At 42.5% G+C, this 25752-nt stretch overlaps 1 protein-coding gene across 2 annotated transcripts in view; it reads right to left on the reverse strand.

Moving 5' to 3' along the window:
• Positions 1-4672: 4672 nt before the first annotated feature.
• LOC119404549 (alanine--glyoxylate aminotransferase 2, mitochondrial) overlaps positions 4673-25752 on the reverse strand; it is a 52342-nt gene continuing 31262 nt past the window's right edge. For both annotated transcript variants that reach the window (XM_037671095.2, XM_037671103.2), the window contains 6 exons: positions 24085-24177; positions 22338-22410; positions 17701-17849; positions 14846-14995; positions 11137-11235; positions 4673-4783 (listed from right to left, as the gene is read on the reverse strand). In XM_037671095.2, coding sequence (XP_037527023.1) covers positions 4685-4783; positions 11137-11235; positions 14846-14995; positions 17701-17849; positions 22338-22410; positions 24085-24177 — 663 coding nt within the window. In that variant the 3' untranslated portion in view covers positions 4673-4684. The remainder of the gene's footprint in view (positions 4784-11136; positions 11236-14845; positions 14996-17700; positions 17850-22337; positions 22411-24084; positions 24178-25752) is intronic.

Raw genomic sequence — 25752 nt, forward strand, 5'->3', positions numbered from 1 at the left:
TGTGAAGGGGCAAAGCAGCTGGTGCGGATCAGGTGACAGCAGATATGTTGAAGGACAGTGGACAGATTGTTCTAGAAAAACTAGCCACCCTGTATACGAAATGTCTCTTGACTGCGAGTGTACCAAAATCTTGGAAGAATGCTAACATCATCTTACTCCATAAGAAAGGGGATGTCAAGGACTTGAAAAATTGCAGGCTGCTCAGCTTACTGTCCATTGCCTGCAAAATATTTACAAAGGTAATTGCTAATAGAATCAGGACCAGCTTAGAATTCAATCAACCAAAGGATTCATAAATCAACCAGGATTTCGTAAATACTACTCTGCAATAAACCATATTTACATTATCAATCAAGTGATAAATGTGTGGAATATAACCAACAACCTATACAGGGTGTTTCAAGAAATTTGTCAAAAAAATCATCAAAAATAAAAGAAATCATATCTGCTCACTGTATTCGTAATAATTTTTTCTGTGATGACAGACATCTTAATGATGACTAGACAAATCACTTAGGGCAGCAATTAAAAAGTTAAATTATTTTTTTAATTAGTGTAGATAGGTCAATCAATCAAAAGGAATTTTACTACACTATAATGTAAAAAATGCGTACACAAATATTTGGACCCATAGCATAAGCGGCTAGTGATGGGTCCAATACAAAAAAGGTTATAAGAATCAGCAGTCTTGTACAGAAAAAAGAAACAATAGTGAAAGTATCATACATAAGCGAAAAATTACACCATCTCCCGCTAAAGGGGACCATGAGTGATGCGAAGCCGGAGCACTTGCACGATCGCGTTCCGTTGGCGTTCGTTGGGCATGCTACCGACCTCGTGTCGTGGAACGCGAAGAGGCACGCTACGCGCGTCGTGTCTTCCATCTAGCCTGGCCGTTAATTCTCACAGGGCGAGCGGGGAATGGCGTCGACAGGCGGGCGAGAGGGGGGCAGCGTAGGAGAGGAGAGAAGGGGAGGGGACGCGCATGCGCTCGAGCTCATCGCGGCGTTGTGCAGGAGAGAATTTCGGCATGTCTAGCCCGTGTTTCAGAGGAAGAGTGGAAAGGGGGATGGGAGAGGGGAAGTGGAGAGGTAAAGTGGAGAGGGGATGGGAGAGGGAAAGTGGAGAGGGGAGGTGAGAGGGTGAGTGGAGAGGAGAAAGGGGAAGGGGAATGGTGAGGGGAAGTGGAGAGGAGGTATGTGGAGAGGGTATGCGCATGCGCAGTGAGGGTGGTCACGCCGCACACCACCACAACCACCACCGCCGGATTGAGCTCGACCTTAAAGGGGCCCTGCAACACTTTTCGAGCATGCTCAAAAAGCGCTGCCGATCGGTAGTCGAGGCTCCCGAGAACACGCGAGCCAAATATTATAGCGATGCGCACGGCCTGGAATTTACAATAAATTCTCAAAGTCAGCTGAAAATCGCTCCCTCTTCTCTCGACAAATGATGTATTAGTCCGCAAAATATGACGCGATTGTCGGCAGTTCCACCATTGGCTGATGTTATAATCACGATAACACCCTCATTATTACTTTCGTTGTTAATTTTGAGTTCAATAAGTAGATAATATGTATGTTTATATTATGTTATCGCGTTAAAAACACCGAACAAACATTAATATTAGCACTTCCGGTCTCACCGACAGCTCGTCTGTTCGTAGTTGCGTGGTTCCGTTTTCTTCGCCATGCGCAGTGCCGAAAACGTGAATATTTCTGTGCTTTTGACCATCGCCGGTTGCTGTTGAGAGTGGCAGCCGTTCGAGTGTTGCCTCGTCAGCTGGGAACTGCATCGTCGGCACGTTCTCACGACCGACCGAGGCAGCCGTGCAGCATGTCTCCGATAACAATGCTGGCGTCCGGTAATGGCGGCGCTTCGGGGTCGTCTGCCAGTGCCGTCTTACGAGGCGGTGTATCGGAGTATGGGCCGAAACCGATCTCAGCTGTCATTCTTTCCAAACGAGCGCGCAGGTTTGCTTCCATGGTTGGCAAAGCGATGAAAACACTACGGCGTTCGAGGTGCACACCTAACATTACCAAACCGACGCGCAGTTTTCAAGCACGCGCGATACGGCTCCGCTCGACGAGAACGACGCAAGCCGACCGGAAGTGGCGGCACAGACCACGTGGTTGCGCCCAGACGTCAGAGAGAAAAAAATGAAGAAAAAATTTCCGCCGGCGCTCTTGGGCGGAGCCTCGCTCGTCTGCGCTCCCTCCCTCGACTCGCTGCCTAGCTCTCCGCGCGCTCGCTGCGTTGAGTTGAGGGAGAAAGCTGCGGAACGTGATCTCTATAATTTGGTAACACCACTTAGACTTGACGGATTCGAAAAATTTTTGCGGCATATGACTCGTGAAGAGTCATACGTCAATAATGAGACTATTCCAATATAACTAAGAAAGGTGTTGCAGGGCCCCTTTAAGATACTTCGCATCTAAAAGTAGTATACAGATTCAGAGAACCATACTAAAAAACAACGAACTCATAATTACTATGAACACACTAAATATACATGAAAAAATTTTTAAGAATAAATAAAAACTCAAGAAAATGTCTGATTAGAAACTAAGTATTGTTTGCAGGCAGTGTCAAAACTTCTTGCGAGGTTTATTTCAAGAGGCAAATTGTTCCACAGCTTAGCACCAGAAAATTGGATTAGTCTTTCATCGTACACACTGAAACACAAAGGAATGTTAGGATTACCGATGCTTGCATGCCGTGTGTCACGTGAAAATAGTACGGGGCAGAGGCGTGTTTGTGTTATTTTATTTACTAAACAGGAAATCTTGTAGTTGCGTACATCCAGAAGATGGTCGGGTCAAATGGGAGAATTGGAGTTCTTCATGCGAAGAGCTCATTGCCACTTTGAGATGCCTACCACCACAGAAAAGGTAATTATGAGGGTAGTGAGCAAATATTCTATTTCTCCTAATTTTGAGGATTTTTGACACTTTCTTGAAACGCCCAGTATATAGCCTTCATAGATAGCATTTCATTCAGTTGAAACCTCAACAGTCATGCAGGCATTACAGAATCAGGGTGTAGAGCAACCGTACATAAAAATACTTAGATTGTTCGCGGCTCCACAGCCACCGTAGCCCTCCATAAAGCAATAAAATCCCGATAAAGAAGGGTGTAAGGCAAAGAGATACGACAGCTCCAATGCTATTCACCGCATCTTTACAGGAGGTTTTCACAGCCCCGGATTGGGAACGGGTGGGAATAAGAGTCAGGGAAGAATACCTTAGTAACTTGCGATATGCTGATAATATTGCCTTGTTGAGTAACTCGGAGGACAAATTGCAAAGCATGAATATTGAATTGGACAGGCAAAGCAGAATGGTGGGTCCAAAAATCAATATGCAGAAAACTAAAGCAATGTTCAACAGTGTTGAAAGTGATAGGTGAGGTACACTAAACTAAATAAAAGACAGTGCAGGTAAAAAGCTAACCAAGCAAGCAAGCATGGTGAGCTCAATACCTAAACCCAGCCACATGATGTTTAACAACTTTATAAAAAAAAAACCAAGAACATGTACAATTTATTTGTGAATTGTAATGATACACATAGAAAACTTTGAAGATACCAAAGGGCAACACATTGCATTCATAATTATGTTGGTATGAAACACTTCGGAAAAGTTCTTGTAGGTGAAGATTTACGAGACAGCTGTGTCATACCTCGTACATGTTGAAACTTGGAAAATGTGTTGCAAGACCCCTTCAAATGAACAATTCAACCTCATTAAAGTTGTTAATACTACATAGCCAAAGAAGAGCTTTGTTTTACCTGTGCTTTATTGGTATGCACATAAATCTCTCCAGTGTCAATTTAGCACTTCCCATCTCTCTGAATTTTAATGCATTCATTATCTTAGACCTGAAGCCTTACATCATTTTATAGCACAGTAGCCAACTTTGGAATAGTGTACAGTGGGAGGAATTTTAGACAGTTCTTTAAGGGACCAAGGAGAAATTTTATTCAATTATTTAAAGGGCCCTGCAACACTTTTACAAGTAGCCATGGAATGGCTTCATTAAAGGAGCTTATTCCCTCATGATTCGACCGCCGCAAAACTTTTAAGAATCCATCCAGTACGAGCGGAGTTACAAAGATTTGTCGCACGCTTTAATTGCTTTCTCTCTTTTCTTGTCCCAACGAAAGCGCTTGAAGCTAAGCAGGGAGGGATGGCACAGTGGAAGAAGGTACGTCATGTGCGCCTCGTGACCTTGAGCACTTTTTTTCTTCTTCAAACGCACGACGTACTTTCAGTGCGATCGCGCGGGCAAGTGGCGGCTTTTCGCGGCCATGTTCAAATCAGCCAATCGCGTGGAACTTGAGTCAACGATGCAGTGATTTTGAGTAAATAGCATCATTTGTCTAGAGAAGAACAAGCAATTTTTAGCTGACTTTGAGAATTTATTATAAATTCCAGGCCGCTTGCTGCGCTATAATGTTTGGGTCACGTGTTCCCGGGAGCCTCGACTACTGATCGGCAGTGTTTTCTGACCATGCTGAAAAAGTGTCTGCTGTTACCAATGCAAACGAGCTTTTGAAGGGAGCAACACATTTGCGTAACTACTTCTACTCATTCATGCTTAAGTTGTGCTGATAGTATGATATAAGGCAATGTTCTTTTTACATGATGTAACCACAGAACAAAAGCAATTTGATTGACAAAGAATGTCATTGCTGCTCAACACGAGCAATGGCTGTCCTCAGCGCTGCCGCTGTGAAGTCCACATCAGCCTCAGTGATGCACATGGGAGGCTTGATCCTCAACACCTGCATCAAAAGCAGACACATGAGCATGAATCACCAATTATAGTTCTATAATGCAGCGGAATCTTGCTCTCTCTCCCCCCTCTCACTATATTATATATATATATATATATATATATATATATATATATATATATATATATATATATATATATATATATATATATATATCTGTGTGTGTGTGTGTGTGGTGGCGCTTGCTCGGTCCCGGACCGAAATTCAAGACGGCAACGGGAGAGCCGATAAAAATAAAAAATGCCCATCCATGTTTCTAATGAAATACTTTATTTACTGTTTTTATTCGCCCTCGCCACTGTCAAACTCGTCAAACGACTACTCAGAGTCGGACGCAAGAGTTAAGTCCGTGCACTCTGCCTGCAGTGACCTGCGGTCTTCTGGTGGTACATCGCCGACACCGGAGGGCCTGGCTTGCAAGTGACGCAAGTGCCACCATTGAAGCAGTGACCGGTTTGACCAATATACGACTGGCTATATGACAATGGAACTTCATAAACAACATTAGATACGCATTCAGTGTACTCATTCTTGTGGTTCTTTTTACACAAGCGATGCTCGTCTTGAAAAAAAAAGTGGCCGCAGGGGAGGAGGGGGAGGGGGGGGCGCTTGCTCGGTCATTGGCGCTTATTTCAGATCTGCCGAAAAAGGGAGGGGGGCACTTGCTTGGCATTTTGGGGTGGGTGTGTGTGTGTGTAGACACACACGTGTGTGTGTATATATATATATATTTTTTTTTTTTTTCGGGAGATCTGAAATAAGCGCCAATGACCGAGCAAGTGCCCCCCCTATATATATATATATATATATATATATATATATATATATATATATATATATATATATATATAGTTGAAGAAATGAAGGAGCACACTTACGAAAATTGCATATTTTTACTCATTTACCACGGTGACGAAGGCCATGCCACGGCCGAAATGTAAATAAGTAAAAATATGCAATTTTCGTAAGTGTGCTCCTTCATTTCTTCAACTACATGTGCACCGGACCTTTAGAACTTTCTTTTGATATATATATATACATATATATATATATATACACGTGTAAACGAGGGGCGTTCAGGTGAAAAGGTACGAAACGCTGTAACAACGTAACAATTAACACAGATGCCTATGCCGCTATGGGAGAACATAGCTAGACATCTAGGGATGCAACTGGAGTCTCTGTCGTGGATCGGAGCATGCGAAGGCGCCCACATGTGCAGGAGAGAGCAGAGGCTCTTATAAAAAGTGCCGTCCAATTGACGCAGCTGTGCGTGTGAGGACAGGATGACGTTCACATTACAAAATTCAACGATTGAGGAGCAGCAAGGCGTTATCCGATTTCTCACAGCAGAAGGTGCTAAACCGGCCACCATTCATCGCTGGTGTGAGACACTGTGAAGCCTACGCAGGTCCATCAAGAGCAAAGGACTGGGGCTGCTCACAGAGGATGTGATTATTAGCGCTTTCCATTGGGCGAACAGGAGCACTTCTAACTGCGCTCAAAGTGCTCTCGCGAGTTGTGGCGCCTTCCAGTGGTCGGGCAGGAGCGGGGGCATTGTGTTTCATTGGTCGAGGAGGAGCACTTTTTCGGCGCCAGGGGCAGCCGAGAGCAGTTCCTGGTGCTCCGCCGCCAGCGGCGGAGTAAAGAGAGCGCGGAGGAAGTCACATGACCTTTCACACGTCGCTTCTGGTTTTATGCCCGGGGAGGACAGCGCGCGGACAGTGCAAGCGTGCGCCATGTCTAAACATGTCCGCGAAGGTGCGCGAGGGCGCAGGAAAAGTTTGGTCACATGACGCCTGACATCATGCGCGGCCTCTCTTTGCTCTGCTCTCGGAGCAGCGTGATTGTTCCATTTCAGGGGACGAGAGCACGCGTCCCCGCTGCCCCCGTGTGCTGCTCTGGCTGCTCGTTCCCCTTGCTCCTGCTCGCCCAATGGAAAGCGCTATATGCTTCATGATAACGCACATCCATACGCCTCCAGCGTCACACGCGCGGAGCTGGCCAAGTTCAAGTGGGAGCAGCTTGACCATCCGCCCAACAGCCCGGACATGTCACCCTGCGATTTCCATGTGCTTGGTCCACTGAAAAAACATCTCAAAGGGAAGTGCTTCAACTCGGACGACAAACTCGAGGATGCTGTGAAAGACTGGGTCCCGTCACGGCCACAGGAATACTGGGATCAAGGATTCCATCAGCTCGTTCATCAATGGGATCGTTGTGCCAAGGCCTATGGTGTACACTTTCAAAATAAAGTCTTCATATATGCCCACAGTGTCGTTTCGTAACTTTTCATTTGTGCCGAGGCCTATGGTGTAAACTTTCAATAAAGTCTTCATATATGCCCACAGTGTCGTTTCGTACCTTTTCATTTGAATGCCCCTTGTATTGGTGTGTGTGTGTGTGTGTGTCTGTGTGTGTGTGCCTGTGTGTGTGTGCATGCGTGCGCGCGCGTGTGTGTGTGTGCGCATGTGCATAGTAAGAAAGCAAAAACCTATAAATGTGAATGACCTGCAGTATACAAGAGGTCTAGTAGTGCTCTGTAATGCAGATGACTTGAACAGCGTATGTCGTCATGCCAGCAGTCAATGTGGAGGCCAGAGTGTGAAATAGCTCATAGATGTGTCTTGTGCCTGTGCAAGTACTAGGCTTGTGCGAATATTCCAGCACTTCGAATATTTGAACGAATATTACAGTATTCGAATTCGCTTCGAAACGAATTTAAATTCTAGGAAATTTCGAAGTATTCGAAATGAACGAATAGACATACATAAACCGCATGTAATCCCCTGTAAAGGTGGTTTCACTGCGGTGGAGGTGTGCTATACCGTGAATACACCTTTCCAGAAGAAATCCGCACTGCGGCGAAGCCCCACTTCAAGGTTAAATGAACATACAGTAAAACCTCGTTAATCCAGTCACTGGTGCTGTGAAAAATCTAATTAAGCGGGTTTTCGAATGAACTAAACATACAAAAGCGGGATGCAAGGAACTTTGAATTACTGGAAGTGATCAGAGGTGGTCGCTTGCTGTGCTTGCTAGTTTGCGGCTACAACGGTTATGTTTTCCAGCAATACCTGGCCCCAATTTTGCCGCTAAACTGGAGAAACGGTGGGCCTCGATGCTGCCAGCGCAAGAAAAAAAAGGAAAAAAAAAAAACGGTCTCGTGGTCAACTGTAATGCGCACTTGCGGAAAAAAAGACATGCTTCGCTGCAACACAGTGGTGACACGCAGGCAGCGTGCCACCTGCTCCTCGCAGCGTCAGCGCGTCATGATGCGACCATTCGCCCATTCTTTCTGTTAAAATAAATAATTTAATAAGGACCAGTGTGACGGAATTCGCCATGTTTTCTGGGTGGAAAAGATGATCATTGAAGTTTTTGAACTGAGTTTTCGAAGTAGGCGTTGCAGGCAAGTACTCCGCCAACAGTACAAGTGCGCAAATTGCCGGAGCAACCGCCAATCAGAGGTTTGCATACATTGCGAATTCCGTCAGACCGCCTTTTATTAATGTATCTATTTTTCCAGAAAGAATGGGTAAATCATGACGCGCTGACGTTGAGAGAAGCATGCGTCATGCTGCCCGCGTGGCACCGCTGTGTTGCAGTGAAGCACGTCTTTTCCACAGGCGCATATTTCAGCTGACCACGAGGGGCCCCCCCCCCTTTTTTTTCTTGCGCTGGCAGCAGCAAGGCTGGGATGCTTCACTTGTAACCCATTAGTATCGCTACATTGCATTGCCTTGTGGCTCCTAAGGGCCATCGTTTCTGCGGATGTGCGGCTAATTCGGGATCGGGAATTGGCACATGGCACCCAAAGTTTTCGAATTAACTGGGCTGGTACTGACCGCCGCTTCAAATTATCCACTCAAATTTAGATTGAAAAATACGGGGCTGCAGAAATCCTTCTAATTATGCAGGATTTCGAAATAACAGAGTTCGAATTAATGAGGTTTTACTGTATTACCCTCACATCGATTCAGCATTTTTTAATTATAAAATCTTGTTATACCGGCTTATATGCTATAAGTATAGTAAATTTTAAAACGTAACATATTTTATAGGTTATCACTTGCGTTCTACTGAAAGTCAAATCCTGCTACTACTCAAAGTTGCTTCCACTTCCCTTTGAACCAAAAAGAATGACATATGCATATGCCTTGTTTCAACTTCAAAAATATTGCGCTGCTTAGTTGGGTCATGACAGATATGCTCATTTTTCTTTATAATATGTGATATAAACTATTCGAATTTGCTTCGACCAAATCACTATTCGCTTCGAATTCGCTTCGGACCTAAAATTTACTATTCGCACAAGCCTAGCAAGTACACAACAGGTGGTGCACATCATTGTCTTCTGCCGAGGTCGTACAGTTGGGCCACACAGCCCAACTGTACGACTTAAAAGAGTGTTGTTCTAAGAACAACACTCTTAAAAGAGTTCACCACTTGTTCTAAGAAAGTGGTGAATAAGTCTGCCAAAAGAGGTGCCTGTGGATGAGTGTTCTTGTTGTTAAGTGCTTTACTGCCTGTCGCACTGATAAATGTAATACCCCTGTCACACGGGCACCCGTGAACTCCGTTTAACTCCCTCGTCTTTTCCTCGAGGGAGATGGGGTTCATGTCACACAGTCACCATTTCGCTGAGGAAGTTAAATGGAGCTTTTGGTGGAGGGAGTTCGGTAATGACCATTTCGGCTTGATGGAGTACTCTCATTCCCAGCCAGCTACTGCTACGCTGAAAACCGCACTAGCAAAATTGTCCTAATGAGCTTAATTATAATTTTAAAAACTATGCTCTTTTTTGCGTAGCATTTCACACCCAATAGTGTAAGTTTTAGTTGTATTTTTTCGGACATCAGCATTTCCACTCTCCACACCAACGACTTGCCAAGCCGCCGCTGTGAAGCATGGAGTTAATATACTGACTCTATGCTGTGAAGCGTTGCACCATATTTGTTTCTGCACGTGTGAGGCGCATGCACAAGCACTGTGACAGCAATGGTGATTCCGAGCACTTCATCAACACACAAAAACACGTTTTTGTTGCTTTAAAGGCGACTGCACAGGCAAAAAATTGGACGCTTCGACGAGCGCAGCAGTGCTGTTTCTGCCCCATGCGGCAACCGTCGAAAGCTTGCACTGAGCCGTGTAGCACGGCCACAACTCCATTCTGGTTAAGCTTTATTAAGGAGTTCAATGTGGAACGGAGATAAACGGAGTTTGGTGGTGGCCGTGTGACAGGGGTATAAGACACATAAAGAAAAGTGAAGACAATGGCAACATCCAGTAGGTAGCGGGTCAGCTTAGTTAATGCCAATCATTCACTTGTGGTGTGTGCACTGAACCCATCAATGCCAATACATAGTAGTATCTGATGCTCAGAAGGAGAGACATTTACAGTAGCTCTGTTGACACCAAAGGAGGCAGGCTTGCATGGAGCATCAGAAAATAAGGGGACATAACTTATAGTGTAAGCACATAGGCAAAAACTGTTTTGTTAGAAGCAGCCAAAGAGCCTCACCTTTGAGAATGAAGGAGAAAGCTTAGACACAAAATATCAGGCAATGCAGGCAGTACATGCAATACCTGACAAGAGCTATGGACAGGGATTCTACAATACAGACCTGGACAACATCACAGAACTGTGTGTATGCATCAAGAAATTTAAAGGGGCCCTGCAACAATTTCCCAAGTAGCCATCAAATGGCTTCAGTAAAGGAGTTTATTGCCTCACGAATCGACCACCGCAAAAATTTTTAGAATCCGTCAAGTACAAGCAGAATTACAAAGATTTGTTGCACGCTGTAATTGCTTTCTCTCTTCTCTCGTCCTGACGAACGCGCTAATAGCTAAGCAGGGAGGGATGGCACAGGGGGGAAGAAGTTATGTCACTCGCACGTCATGACCTCGAGCACTTTTTCTTTTTGTTTTTCTTTTCTTCGAACGTGCGGCTTACTTTCAGTATGGTAGCGAGCGCGCACACAGGTACATGGCGGCCTCCCGGGGCGGCCACAGTAACTACGCAGTCCGCGATGCTCAAATCAGCCAATGGCCGTGAATTTTGATATATGGCATCAAGAGGGAACAATTTCTAGAGCTGCCTTTGAGAATTAATTGTAAATTCCAGGCTGTGCGCTGCGCTATATTGTTTGGCTCTCATGTTCTTAGGAGCCTCGACTACCGATCGGCAGTGTTTTCTGACCATGTTGAAAAAGTGTTGCAGGGCCCCTTTAATATTTGAAAGTGTCATGGTGATTGTTAAGGGTGTGCAAGAACGTGCTAAAGTAACCACAAAATAAATGAACACTATGCAAAAGCTGTCAGGCTGCCCTACTTACATGCCCATGCTGACCACCCTTGCCAATAAGAAGGCCCATTTCACGGCAATCCTCAAGGACGGCATTCACTTTGACTGCTGCGAGGGGCACTTTTGTTTCCTGCAAAGCAAAGAGAATACATTTTCCTCCATATTTCTATAATTACTAGAAACCTACAGAATTAGAGCACTGAGACCTGACCACAAAATGATGCCACCATTCTTGAAATGCACCTAATGCCTATGTATTTATAAATATGATATTGTCTCTTCCTGCCAGTGCTTCAATGGTTGAGAGCAACCTGTATTGCAAGAAGTAATGTAATAAATATAGTACGTGACATAACTGTTGCTCATGCTCTAACACAGTCAATAGAAAAGGTAAGTTTTTCATGGAATTTTTAGAAAAACAATACATGGGCACTTGCAATGACAAAAAAAGACAATCCAGACAGAAAATTAGCATTTAAGTGGGTGTTCTCTCTCAATGACGAGTACATACTCCAAAAGCAACTGCAGTGAAAAGATGCTTTGCTTAAAACTCACGTGGCCTAGACGTGCAAGACTGTGAGGGATCGAAGTATACTGTGTGGTGTACAACATGGACAACAAGAAGACGGGGACAAGTGCTTGTCCCCGTCTTCTTGTCGTCCGTGTTGTACACCACGCAGTATACTTCAATCATGAATCACCAACTGGCCCAATCTTCCACTTTGTGAGGGAAAATGAGGGTATTTGCATACATCTACAGGCAGTTGTATGGTTGACAAGCTATTAATTTTGTATTAACTACCTAAGTTAGTAAAGGCTTGCATAACTGCATATGCTCAAATGTAAAATTGTGTGTTGTATTTGAAAACATTAGTTTGAAGTTTTGAGCGCTACATTTTTCCTAGTGACTTTTTATGTTTCAAAATTTTGCAGTGAAATTCAACCAAAAATACGTCTGAATGCAAACCCTTACAGATGACAGCAATGCTCTCAAGTGGTTTTAAAGAAGTAGCACTACTTGATGACCAAATAAAAGTGACAAGGTTTCGGTTTAACACCAACTATCAATAAATGTTGTTATTATTATTATTATTATTATTATTATTATTTTGCTTGCCTTCACTTGTGCTCCTCATTACCACCCTAGTTTGTTATGCACTGATCTAGCACACAGCATCATGCTGCTGCTCATAGCAGCAGCCAACAGCTACACCATCACAATATACTTGCTTGTGGCCACTAAGTAAGCCACTGAGTAGAGCTAGTTTAAAGCCTCTTTAAAGAGCACTGCTATTGTGAATGCAAGGTGCGCAGCTCACACTTGCTTCACATGGATGTTTGCATTTTGTGGCACAACTTTCAAACATGGAAACAATAACTAGGAAAAAACAGCGAGCTGCAACCTGCTAAATGCTGTGCTCTTTAGTGTGAAGCATGATTTAAGATATATGCACTTGTGCAATCATACAAATATTTATTTGGGTAATTACACCAATTATCTAATCAATTTTAACAGAAATAAATGTCTGGTTTGCACAAGGCGACTGCTAACAAAGCACTGTTTATCACTGTCAGTCACATTTGGCATCGCATTGTTTCATGTATAAGAGTAAGTTAATCTTTGATTCTGCACACATATTTTGGAGGAATGATGAAGCAGCTCGCATCACATACGAGGATCAAAAAGGTGGAGTCAAGTGCATAAAGTGAGGCATCAATATCATTAGATAGCAAACAAACAAATTTATTCTATGAGTATTTCGATTAATCTTTAGTCTTCGTGTTAGCTAGCTTTTTATCTTTGAGCCTTGAGGGCATCGGCAGAATGTTAAGTTGGTTTGTGCATGGTTGCTCATTTCCTTTATATACGTAGCTTATAACAATAAACTTTCAGTATTTAGTTGGCGCTTGTGTTGTGCGTTCCTTTCTTAGTACCACTTAGTGACCTTGCACTGGTACTAAAATATACACGCTGTATATATCAACATGAAATGTTATGCAGCTCTGTGTGCCTTTGTGGCATTTTTAAGGACGTCTACGTGAACGAGTGCTCTCCACGAGAGTCCTTGGTTCCTTTTTCTCATTTGTCATGTGATGCTCCCTATGATTGTCTCCTCCGAAAATAGCATGAAGAGAGCTTCCTAGACCACCCGATATTTTTTCGAGAAAAGAAACCGCGCTCTTGAGGCAAGCAAAAACGCACTCTCTATGGAATTACTTTACACTACACAAAATACAACAAGCCCCAAGTACACGTCACTGCCAAGTGTGCGGTTCCATACCGACTCTATCCCACACATACTGGCACTGCCCCAGAGCCAATACACCTTAGTGCCATTCACTCCGCTCCAACATACTTACATGGGAGGCCTGGGTTGCAAACCTGCGCAGAACAAGCTCCTTGTGGGCAACTCTCCTTAACCATATACTAACCACCTTAGGGAAGGTCTGTGAAACCTCACCCTAGAGCTTGGACCCAGACTTGGGTCCAAGCTCTAGGGTGAGGTTTTGAAAATATAAGTTTTTCTCTCTTTCTCTCTCTCATATGCACCATCAGAAAAGGAGGCACTGGATCAGCATTAGCATTACCATGCCAACCTGCCACTTATGCATGGCCGCTATGCCATTCTGCTCCTGTCAGATGCATGTGTGATGCAGATTATCCAGCATGTGCACACCTGGCAGTTGGTCCAGAAAATCACAATAAATAGCCAAAAAACATTATGTTAATGCTGCTAGTTACTTTGCATGTTATGTGCCTGCAGGACAGAATACCTTTGATAACACCCACACAAAGAGCTGAGGGAAGCATACAGGAAATACAGCTTCTTTATGGCACTGCATAATTGATTAAGTAGTCGAATTTGGAAGTGTGTCTATATCTCCTTCAGCCATGAATTATGATGGACTGTGCATGAATGCATGAAATTTCCAATAATTTATTATAGGATGCTAGACGCTTCGTTGTAAGAAAGCTAAAGTGGTAGGATCTTCCTTTGAAATAGCGTGAAAAACTGGGCTAGTTGGTTAATCTCCATGGTAAAAGCAGCGCAAAAATATGGAAACACGATAAGAACGACAGTCCTTCTCGTGTCGTTCTTCTTCTCATGTTGCCATCGTTTTGCGCTGCTTTTACCATGAAGATCTTCCTTTGTACATATTCTAGAGAGCCACAATAATTACAGAGTAATGAAATATTTATTTATTCTGAAGTCGACTAGATTGTGTTTGAGCATAAAAAGAAATAAATCACTAATTCTAAGTACATGCACAAGGTAATTATTGGCTGCAAGCATTACGAGAAATAAAAAAAAACAATATTCACCATAGCAGTTGTTAATAACCAAGCCTTAATATGGGAACGTTTTTTCATTTCACCTCCATCTTAAATGCAGGCACTGCAACTGCAAATCAAATCTGCAACTTTGTGCTCAGCAGTAAATGCCATAGTCACTGAGCCACTGTGGTGGGTTGATGTTTTCCACGACTGTAGATTTTATGTCTAGTCTGAAATATACGCACTGCATTTGGCACCTTGCAATTTTTTTTTTAAAACAAACTTCGTGGTACAGTGAGTGTTCACTTGAATTTCACGACTTCACCTCCACTAGTTATATCTTCCCTTGTTGTGACAAAGCATCTCTTTTTTTATCTTCTAGTTTAGCTGAAAGTAATACTCAGCTGTACAGCACTGATACATGATCTGTGTTCCTGTTTGCTGTAAAAGCAGCTGAACTAACCTTGCTCTCGACAAGTTCCACACCAATCATGAGTCCCTTGCCTCTGACATCACCAACCACCGAATATTCTTTCCTCAGTGACTCCAAGGCATGCAGTAGTCGAGTTCCAGTCACACGGCTATTTTCCATGCAGCCATCTTCATCCAAAACCTGAAGGTGAAAGACAAGCTCAATTGGCATTACAGGCAGCCATGGAAAGAAAGGAATCGTATACTAGAACATAAGGCAGAGAGCTAGTGCTTAACAGCTGTACATCATGTTTATAATTACCGAGAAGTTCAGGGTGAAAATACAAAGGTAGTATGTGTGGGAACAGGTGTGAGGGCACCTGATTCAGTAAAGCTCGCTAAACTTGCTAGTTCGAGTACTGGTGGAATTTCTTTCAGACAACTTCACAAATAATTACTTCGTGCAGTGGAAAATAGCAAATGAAACCAGTCACTGTCAATAAGACAATGAAACAAATGAGTCAGTCATTGTAAACACTTACAGTGTAAACAATGTGTGCATAGATGTCCTCTGAGTGAAGTGTGCACCTGCTCCCTCCATCAAATATTTTAATGGTGAAAATGACATCACCTATAGACAGTGTAAATAATGTCAAGCACATTCTTTTATCATTACCTGTGGTAACAGATAGTGTAACAACATGAAGAAGTGGTGCAAATTTTTCTGCAAAGTTGCTCCACACAATGCTTAGAGGTAAACTTGTATGCATGTAATGAATTACATGTAATAATTGGTTGTAATCAATTACACTTTAAGTTTCGTAATAAATTGATTACTTTTTACTCTGTAACACTGTAATTCAATTACTTATTTTCAGTAATCAATTGCATGTAATCAGTTACATTACTGACGACAAGGTGTAACAGGCAACACAGCACTCAGCACTTAAATTGGGCGAGAACTATACTAGAATGCCCACGCTCATGCCACCAGCAGCCTTGTGGTTAGGAATGTTTGGAAAGGCCAAACCTTGCCCTGTATCCGTTTCCTCGTCTTAACACTCCACCACACGGTGGCTGAAAGTGAACTGGCGTTGCTATAGGTGGACCACTTCATGCATTTGTTAGCACTACCAGGAGTACCTTGTTCGAGGGAGTCAGAGTTGTAGCAACTGTAATGCGCTGCACTTTATGAAAGACCCAGACACAGGCATTGTGGGTCTAACCACATACCTGTGCGTAAGGTATTCATATACATTATAACACTGCCCTTTTCTCCAGCACACACATCGAGAGTTTTCAGTGTTAGTACAATGTTTTAAAAAACATGGCTGATCCCTCTGTCATAGGAATCGGTATAACACGAAAGTAAAACGTGTCTTCACAGACGTAGTTGAGCATTCGTTGTGCACTGTTTCGCCCCGAGGGCGAAGGAATGAATGCTATAGCAACAAGTTGTAACGTCACACGAAGAACAGCAAGCAGCTTGAAACTTGTAACGTGCTGCTAAAGCAGAAAGGACGCACGGAACGAACATACACAGGATGAGCGCGAACTAACAACTGTCACAGCTCGACAGTTAAAGCGCCCTGGTCAAATACAAAGGAGGATGCACGAAATGAACGCACAAGTATACACAGGATGAGCGCAAACTGTCACAGTTGTAACTTATTTGTTTGTGAGCAGCGCGCTCCTTTCGCAAAAGTGGCCACTGCAGTGAGTGACCTTCGTGCTCTCTGTAACTTCAACGCAAACTTGCGGTGAGAGCACAAGACGTACAAGAGAAGCGCACGTGCACGAGCAACCATGCCCTGTAGAGGCGCACGCTCATCTCAACGTGTGGGGCGACGACCTTTAAAGCACGCCCTTCGAGCCCTTCGCACCATCTCGCTAATGATAACGAAAACACGCTGATGTACCACCGATCTCCGAGTACCACCACCGGCAAATGGTGTGTATAAATAGCACGCCGTTACTATGGCGAAGAACGTGCCGTCTGTGGCGGAATTGTTTCGCGCTGTGCACTGGGGATCGAGGGGTTGTAAGTTCGACTTCCAGTGACGGAACTTTTGCTTCTAGTTTTTTCTTTGCTGTATGTTAGTCTTTATATTTTACAACGTCATATCTGTGACGGAAATCACTTTCGTGTTAAAAAATTGGAGAGGATGACTGAACAAAATATTGAAGAGCAATTACTAGTTATGATAAACAAGGTGTGAATGGCAGCAGAGGGCAGAGTGAAATAGCCAGGTCAGCTCAGTCTATTTATTCCGCAATTCCTCCATTTAATGGCAATTTGTAACTGTAATCAATTATATATTTGAAGGAAGTAACTTTAATTTCGACAAGTATACTTGTCGAAACATTGGCTTCAGGGACATTCACTGTTCAACGATTTTTTCATCACTCCAAATCTCCATTTTCCCCTGAAATTCTGTCTTAATAGGAAGCTATGGCGCTTTCTACTGCTGAAACACCAAAACCTCGATTTAACAAAATTAACAATATAACGAACTTTTCTGCTGCAAGTATAACTTCATTATATCAGTGTTTGACTGTAAGTGTATCGCTGGATTGAAAACAAATAGCATTGCACTGCCACCATCTATGAAAGTTGCAGATCAATAGTAGCAGTCAGCACCTATGAACCTCAGCATTGACTTGTTTAGTTCAAACAAAATATTCTACTGCATCTCACTTCCACCAAAATATTTTTCAATGCAGTAAATTGATGGACCTACGTATCCATTTCTTATCGCTGCTGTTAATAAAAAACTGTCTGTTCATACGAAGTAGTGAACTAGGAGGCCTAGGTTAGCCGTACATCAGTTGCCTAAGATGTCCAGAAAAATGTGAAAGTTAAGGTTTAACAGAAGCACAGAAAAAAATGACACTTAGGTAACTGACATCAATAACAGCTGACCCAACGGCAGTGGCTACAGGGTTGCCACCAAATGTGTTGAAAAAGCTAGCTGCATCCAAAGCTTTGGCAATTTCAGGTGTTGTGACAACTGCAGCTAGTGGAAAGCCATTGCCAATTCCTTTTGCCATGGTCACTGAAACAATTTTAAGAAAATACATCTGAGAGCGTGAGGTAACAAGCATGTTTAAAAACTGTTTCGTCTTACAACATGCTTACATTATCGGTCAAACAGTTTGATACATGTGTTGCGTACTCCAATTAAAAAATTCAGCCACATATAGTACAGCTTGTTATTTATATTTTCCCGAAAATTTAAAAGAGTTCTACAAAGGAGTGTATTTTTTTATCAAAACATCAACAAATTTAACATTAGATTAATTTGAACACACAATCCCGGTATAAATAGAATATTCAAAAGTAAATATATCAGCATTCCTGCATCACTTAGTTTGCGTACCTGTTCTTGCAGTCAAGCAAGAAATTTATTTTTGTAACATAGATTTTGAAACAATGCCCACAGCTGTGTGCACAAGGAGTGAAGAGGAGTAGATGACTACCTGTCTAGCCTACTCAGCAAAAAGAGTGCTAGTTTGCTCCATAGCTACTGATATCCACTGGAGGATATATATATGACTGCTAAAGGCAATTTGCAACAATGCCATGTGTTGGTGAATGGCCCGCTACGTGCTAGAGCACATTTCAAAGGACCTTAATAAATATTTTCCATCTATCCAGCCTGTTGCATTCTCATAAATAAAAGTGGCTTTGATGTTGTCACGGCTGTGGTTTTGCTATAGGCCTGCCCACTAACAGTACCTCTGTCTGTAATGTTTGCTGCGCTCACCAGGCAACTACTGTACCTTTTAATTGAAAATAAAAGCATAGCAGAACAAAAAAATTACACCATTTCCCGCTAAAGGGGACCATGAGGCGATGCGAAGCCGGAGTACTTGCACGATCGCGTTCCGTTGGCGTTCTTTGGGCATGCTACCGACCTCGCGTCGTGGAACGCGAAGAGGAACGCTACGCGCGTCTTGTCTTCCCTCTAGCCTGGCCATTAATTCTCACAGGGCGAGCGGGGAATGCAGCCGGCAGGCGTGCGAGAGGGGGGCAGCGTAAGAGTGGAGAGAGGGGGGGAGGGGACGCGCATGCGCTGGTGCTCATCGCGGCGTTGCGCAGGAGAGAATTTTGGCATGTCTAGCCCGCGTTTCAGAGGAAGAGTGGAAAGGGGGAGGGGAGAGGGGAAGTGGGGAGAGGGAAAGGGGTAGTGAAGAGGGGAAGTTGAGAGGGCGAGGGGAGAGGGGGAGGGGAAAGGGTATGCACATGCGCAGTAAGGGTGGTCACGCCGCACACCACCACCGGATTGAACTCCGCCATAAGATACTTCGCATCTAAAAAAATCGCAAGTCTTGCGCATAGAGACTGACAGCACATGGCATTATGCACTTGGTAATCACCAGCCCCTTTCCCCTATTTCATCCCTACTTTGTCCGCTGAAGAGATGGCAGCAATAGCTACACCTTCATGATCCTTCTCATGCTGTCCTTTTGTTTTAGTGCAGCATATTTGTATGTGTTTGCCAGAAAGAAAAAAAAAACATGGTCAAAGAAGACAAGTACTGAATGAATAGGAGCCAGGAGATCATATGTTGCCTTCCAGCTTTTCTTTCAGTTTTGGCTACAACATAAGGCTACGAGCACTTATATGCATGTTTCATATTACATTGCTCCCAATACAAACCTTCTTTTGTCCAAACAGAACTTCATAAAATCTCTATGGATTGCACTAGAAATTTACAGTATGTACAATAGAATTATACCAAAAATTATGTGATCGTGCCATACAAAGCAAGGTCATTCTACACCACATGTCCCACCTGTGGCGCTCGACCAAACTGAATTTCTCTAAAAAAAGTGCAAAAAATTACACACATACAAACATTAGTTCAACAGTATTTTCCCAAAATATTTTGAGTGGCAAAAACTTTTTGGGCACGTGAGGGCCATTTGAATTTGACGAAAAGGTGTAAAACCAGGTGAAAAAAAATTGCTAAAAATCGACCCTTCGTTTCTGCATTGTCTGAGCTTTATTCTTTTATTCCAAGACAGTTTCGCAAGATAGCTTTATGTTTTTAACTCTTTAGCACTGAGATAAATTTGAGCAAATTCTAGCATTCTGGGGAATTTTTTTTACAAAATACGGTCATAGAACAAAAGCTCGAAATAGTTTTATAAAGCTCTCTTCCCTAAAACATACGATATTCTAAAATTTTAGTTCAGCCTATGTGCAGCAAATAGGCTCTAAAATCAAGTCCTAAACTTGGCAAAAACACTACTTTGGCCTATGTTGAGACGTCTGTAACAAACTAAGGTGGCCCAAGAAAAAAGCACAACAGTGCATATGATTGAGAAGCATAACAACTTTCACCACAGAAAGATTAATCAAGGTAATTTCCATTTTAATCGAGAAAATCATTCTTGAAGTTTAGTCCCACCATTGCAATATTTAGGTTGGCACTTTGACTTCAGCTGATAGCATGTTGGTGGCAAATGCAAATCAGGGTGGTGCAGATGGTGGTTTGGATGGTAAAGAATAAAAGTAGTGATCACCAGGAGTTCACGAGAATTTAAATCTTTAAGGTATGTTTGTCAAAGTCAACAGACAGTGCGCACTTCCGTGGTACTGGAAATATATACATGTGCAGCTGCCTACTCTTGAAGTGGTACAGCGGGCACAAATCAGTTTCATGAGCCTAAATTAAACTAAGAGGACCTCTTAAAAGATACACGTTTAGTCACCATGAAACCAGTGAAAAGAGATGAATACTTTGGTAAGTATTGTTGATGGCTAACTTTATGGGGCATATTTCACAAATGCTGTGAGATGTTTTCTATTCTTCCAGCTACTTGGTAGGAGATAGACAATAGTTGACAAAGTTGTTGAGACATCCACCACAGGGCCTTTGCGACATCTCAACATAGGCCAAAGTAATGTTTTTATCAAGTTCAAGATTTTATTTAACAACCTATTTGCTGCACAAAGGTGAAACAAAAATTTTAGAAGATGGTACGTCTTTTATAAAAGCAATTTGAGCTTTTGGTCTATGACCATTCTTGGTTAAAAAAAAAATTCCCAAAAATGCCACAATTCACTCAAATTTACCTCGGTGCTAAGGAGTTAAACACATACAGTTAAACTTCGTTAAAATGAGACGAGCTATATATAGTGAATCATAATTCACCTCGAAAGTCCCCACAGAAACAAATGTATTTAAAACCCCATTTAAATGAGATAAAATTTTCTTGTTACGGGATATAACGAACAAATTTTGTTAGGAAATAAAATTTTGAGCAAATATCACGACAGTGCACAACACAGGTTTGAGACTGCGCACAACTCAACAACTGTATTTAGCAGTTCAAAACTCCCACCACCAGGGCCGTAACTAAGGGGGGGTTGAGGGTGTTCTGACACCCACCGAAATTTTTGGATGCTTTAACTTTTCGGGTGACACTAAAATACTTGCACGCCCACACAGCGACCACCAGTTGCCAAAGTTAGCCATTCTACACACAAACACCCCCCGAAAAAAATTCCTGGGTACGGCCCTGCCCACCACGCATTCCCCAGCAATGCGCGCAAAGCTGGATGGTGCACCATGTGCACGCTGCCGTGCCCACGAAAGCAATCCTACCTTACTCTCGCTACATACGGCATATTACTTAGGCATTCACGAGGGCGGAGAAGATGGCGTGAACATAGCAGCCGCAGCTGAATGAGCCATAGTTTGCATCAGGAAGGTGCTTCAACGTCCAATTATGGACTTCTTTGTAGCTAAGTCTGCTTGAAATGCGAGTTTTGTATTTTGAACTGCAACAAAGTAGGTATGTCACTTTTCCTTTTATCTCTGGAATGCGGTTATTTTGTTGTGTACCACCGTACAGCGAGATGCCATTTCGCTCGCTACTAGTTTTGGGCAAGTACAGTGCATAATATTTGCAGTAAATGCCCACTGTGGCTATAACAAAATATTGGTTATAACGAGCAAATCGCAGCACCCCTTCAATTTCATTATAACAAAAATTTAACTGTAAAGCTATTTTGTGAAACTATTTTATAATAAAAGGGCAATGCTCAGACAACACAAAAATTAAAATGTTGAAAGAATGTGCGATACGGTCGACTTTTAGCAAATTTTTTCTTTTTTGCACCTGGTTTTACACCGTTTCATGAAATTCAAATGGCCATCACATGCCTAAAAATTTTTGTCGCTCGAAATATTTTGGAAAAATACTGTTGAACTAATTTTCATAATCGTGTAACCTTTTGCATTTTTTTATAGCAATCAATTATGGTGGGGCACCGAGCAATCAATTATGGTGGAGCACTACGGTTGGGACAGGCATAGAATGACTCAGCAATTTTATACCCGTGTTGATAAAAATGTGTTTATCCTGAAAATTTGTTCCTTCTGTAGTCCATAATAATTACTTAAACCTGTTGTAGCGGAAAACATGCAGGAATATACACAGTTTAGGAGTAAATTATTTGCTATCTTAGTGCTTCCTTGTGTCTTACTAAAAAATTGAAATCAATTTAATATTGCTGTGTTCACACTCACCAATATCTGGCATTATGCCATGGCCTTCAAAGCCCCAGAAATTCTCACCAGTCCGTCCAAATCCAGTTTGAACCTAGATAAGACAATATAAACAATATGGCATAGAATGAGAAAGTTTGAATACTCAACTTAATTAAGTGAGAGCAAAACAATATGGCACGAGAGAATGAGAAATTTTGAATAGTCAAATTTAATGAAGTGCTGACTAATGATGATACCTTAACGATGGCCTGTGCATGAGCTGAAGGCCATAATACATGCTCACTGGAGATGCCTTCAAAGGTGAAGATTGCAAACGTTGAGTATAGAGGCTATTAGTAATTTAGTTGCAGGAAAACACAAATGTATAAGAATTGTAAGTTATAGTACCCTTGCCTTTATAAAACTGCTTTATTCAGATTTGTTTAATGACAGAAGAACCTGCAAAGAATGTTGCAGGAGCAGATGGGTAGAAACTCAATTGATGTGCAAACAAGATGGAAAGACTTTCTGGAATGTTTTAGATGCTCTTGAGTGTGCAACTACTTGCAAAGTGTCCTGCCAAGACACAACTTTTGCACACTGTTGCAATCATAGAAACATGATTTCCATACATAACTGTTTGTGAGGACTCTGTTGGCATTAAGAGTGTGTATACTGTAGTGAATGCATTATTCATGTGATCCCTGTGCTGACGTGCAGACTTTGTCAAAATAAAGCTACACTCTTTCATCACTAGCCTATTTCTGTGCTCTGACCCAAATATTTGTGGAATGCTGTTTGTAAGTTAAGACAACTTAGGAATTAAATTCGCAGTGTAACTGCATGATAACATACTCTATTTAGTGAAGCAACAATGAACAAAACTAACAGGCACCAAGACACATCAATTCCGTAAATCAAGGTCTCCACATAGTATGAACAAAGCTTCAGAACTTTCTCATGTGCATACACCAGAAAAATCATGCCCCACACAAATAACTTCTGTTGAGTCCTTTGATGGTTATTTCACTCAAACAAGCTCTCTTAATTCCTTTAAATAATGGAACATGAATTGTTAAAAATATTTTTTTAAAAATTGCCACCCAGGCACCCCATACAGACAGTTAACCAGCGAAGCTCACGAGTGCGGCCCCGGTGTTTATCACTGGGTTAATCCCGATAACCTTTCTCAATTATTGGTTATGTTTGTCCAGAAATCTTAATTGGAGTTTCCTGCCCATGTGTTCCCATCTTCATTTTTGGTGAACCATTGATGATAAGGGGGGCTTGCCCAATTTCCACGGCACATATGCGCTAGTTGCGTACATAAGACGGATGAATTTTGGTACCGCTTAACCATGTACAGCTTCACTGTTAAAACTACTGCTTACACCAGTATCATGGTATCAGTGTTCAACATTCAAGTGGGTTTCTAAAAGTGCTTTTATTATTTGCACACAACTTCCTTTTTCTTGACTTTGCATCATGGACATTATTCACATAAAGGCTAGCACCTGTTAGCTACAAACACTAGCTTATGTTTTACAATGCTGAGCCTTAATTATTAATGTGGTTGCCTTAATTTAATTAAGGCATGCAGAAACCTGAGCAAAAATTTTTTTTTGCAGTAGAACTAACTAGAAATTAGTAAAAGACTACTGCAATGTACCTAGACCAAACTCATTCTTCATGGATGCAGGCTAAAGATACATTCTCAAGTTGAGTGCAATGGCATGCATAAGGACAGCAACAACAGGTTACACAATCATTAGGCAAATATGCTTACCTCATCTGCAACAAAAAGGCCGCCTTTATTCTTGATCAAATCGTAGGCTTTCTTAAGATAGCCCCTTGGATACTGCACAGAGCCTCCGACACCCTGTTGAGAAAAGAAAACAAAGTGGCATGGCAACTGAGCTACATCACTGTATGTTCTGTTGACAAATGAGGCACGTTATAAATAACAGGCTCTATATAACTGTGATGATTCAATGTAGTAACATTTCACAGATTGCCACATGTATTCTGCAGGAGGGCTATATCAATGTTTCTGGAGTGTGTGCCACACTGAGAGCATAGCATAGTGCAGTTTTGAAGTGGTTACAGTGGTCAAGCACTGATGCAAACAGAATGCTACACCGGAAGAGTATGCCTTAAGTGCCTCACTGTCAGAATCCACAGGCTAAGTGACAATGTCGGCAGCGAGAACCTTAAACATATAACAAAGCCAAAAAGTGAGCCACACCCACCCATGCTGCCGTATGCAACTCACTAAATGTAACATGAGGAGCCCCCAAGGAGCCCCCAAATACTTCTTTGCTATGACAAAAACATTTAAACTAGGGCTGTCTGTTTAGAGGTACAGTAAAACATCAAAGCTAATGTTGATGCTTTGCTGCTAGAAGACATATTTTTAGAGACAATTATTTTAAGAAAGAACCAAGCAGGATTTCATACAGGCTTCTCAACAATAGACCATATTCACACTATCAATCAGGAGATAGAGAAATTATGCAATACAACCAACCCCTACAATAGCCTTCATAGATTATGAGAAAGCATTTGATTCAGTCGAAATCTCGGCAGTCATGCAAGCACTATGGGATCAGGGCATCGACTAACTATATATAAAAATACTGAAAGAAATCTATGGCTCAACAGCCACCATAGTCCTCCATAAAGAAATCGATAAGATTCCAATAAAGAAGGGTGTAAGGCAGGGAGACATGATCTCCTGAATGCTATTCACCGCGTGTTTACAGGAGGCTTTCAGGGCCCTATATTGAGAACACTTAGGGACACGAGTTAATAGAGAGTACCTTATCAACCTGCAATTCACTGATGACATTGCCTTGATGAGTAACTCAGGGGACGAACTGCAACTCATGATTACTGAATTGGACAAGGAAAGCAGAACGGTAGGTCTGAAATTTAATATGCAAAACACTAAAGTAATTGCAAATCAGTTTTGCGGAATCCCGCAAGGTGGCGGAAGGGTTAAGAAAGGAAAAATAGACAACCACCCGTTTGTAGCACAAAGCCACAAGGACAGGACCGCAAAACTGAATTGCAATATGTGTCCAGTTGCTTCGAGTTGTCGATGAATTCGCCCTCGCGCTGCCAATTGCTAGCTTCCTGGTTAGCTCAATTGGTAGAGCGACCGCCCCGGAAAGGCGTGGGTCCCGGGTTCGAACCCCGGACCAGCACGAATTTTTCGGCAACTAAGAGGCGTTATTTCCGAGAAATCCGTATGGATTTCCTTGTGGCTTCATGCTACAAACGGGTGGTTGTCTACACTAAAGTAATGTTCAACAGCCTCGGAAAAGAACAACGCTTTGCAATACGTAGCAAGGCACTGGAAGTAGTAAAGGACACAGATAGTGACCGCAGAGCCGAACCATGACACTGAAGTAACTAGAAAAATAAGAATGGCATGGAGCACATTTGGCAGGTA

Source organism: Rhipicephalus sanguineus, chromosome 1 (assembly GCF_013339695.2).
Source record: "Rhipicephalus sanguineus isolate Rsan-2018 chromosome 1, BIME_Rsan_1.4, whole genome shotgun sequence".
NCBI lineage: Eukaryota > Metazoa > Arthropoda > Arachnida > Ixodida > Ixodidae > Rhipicephalus > Rhipicephalus sanguineus.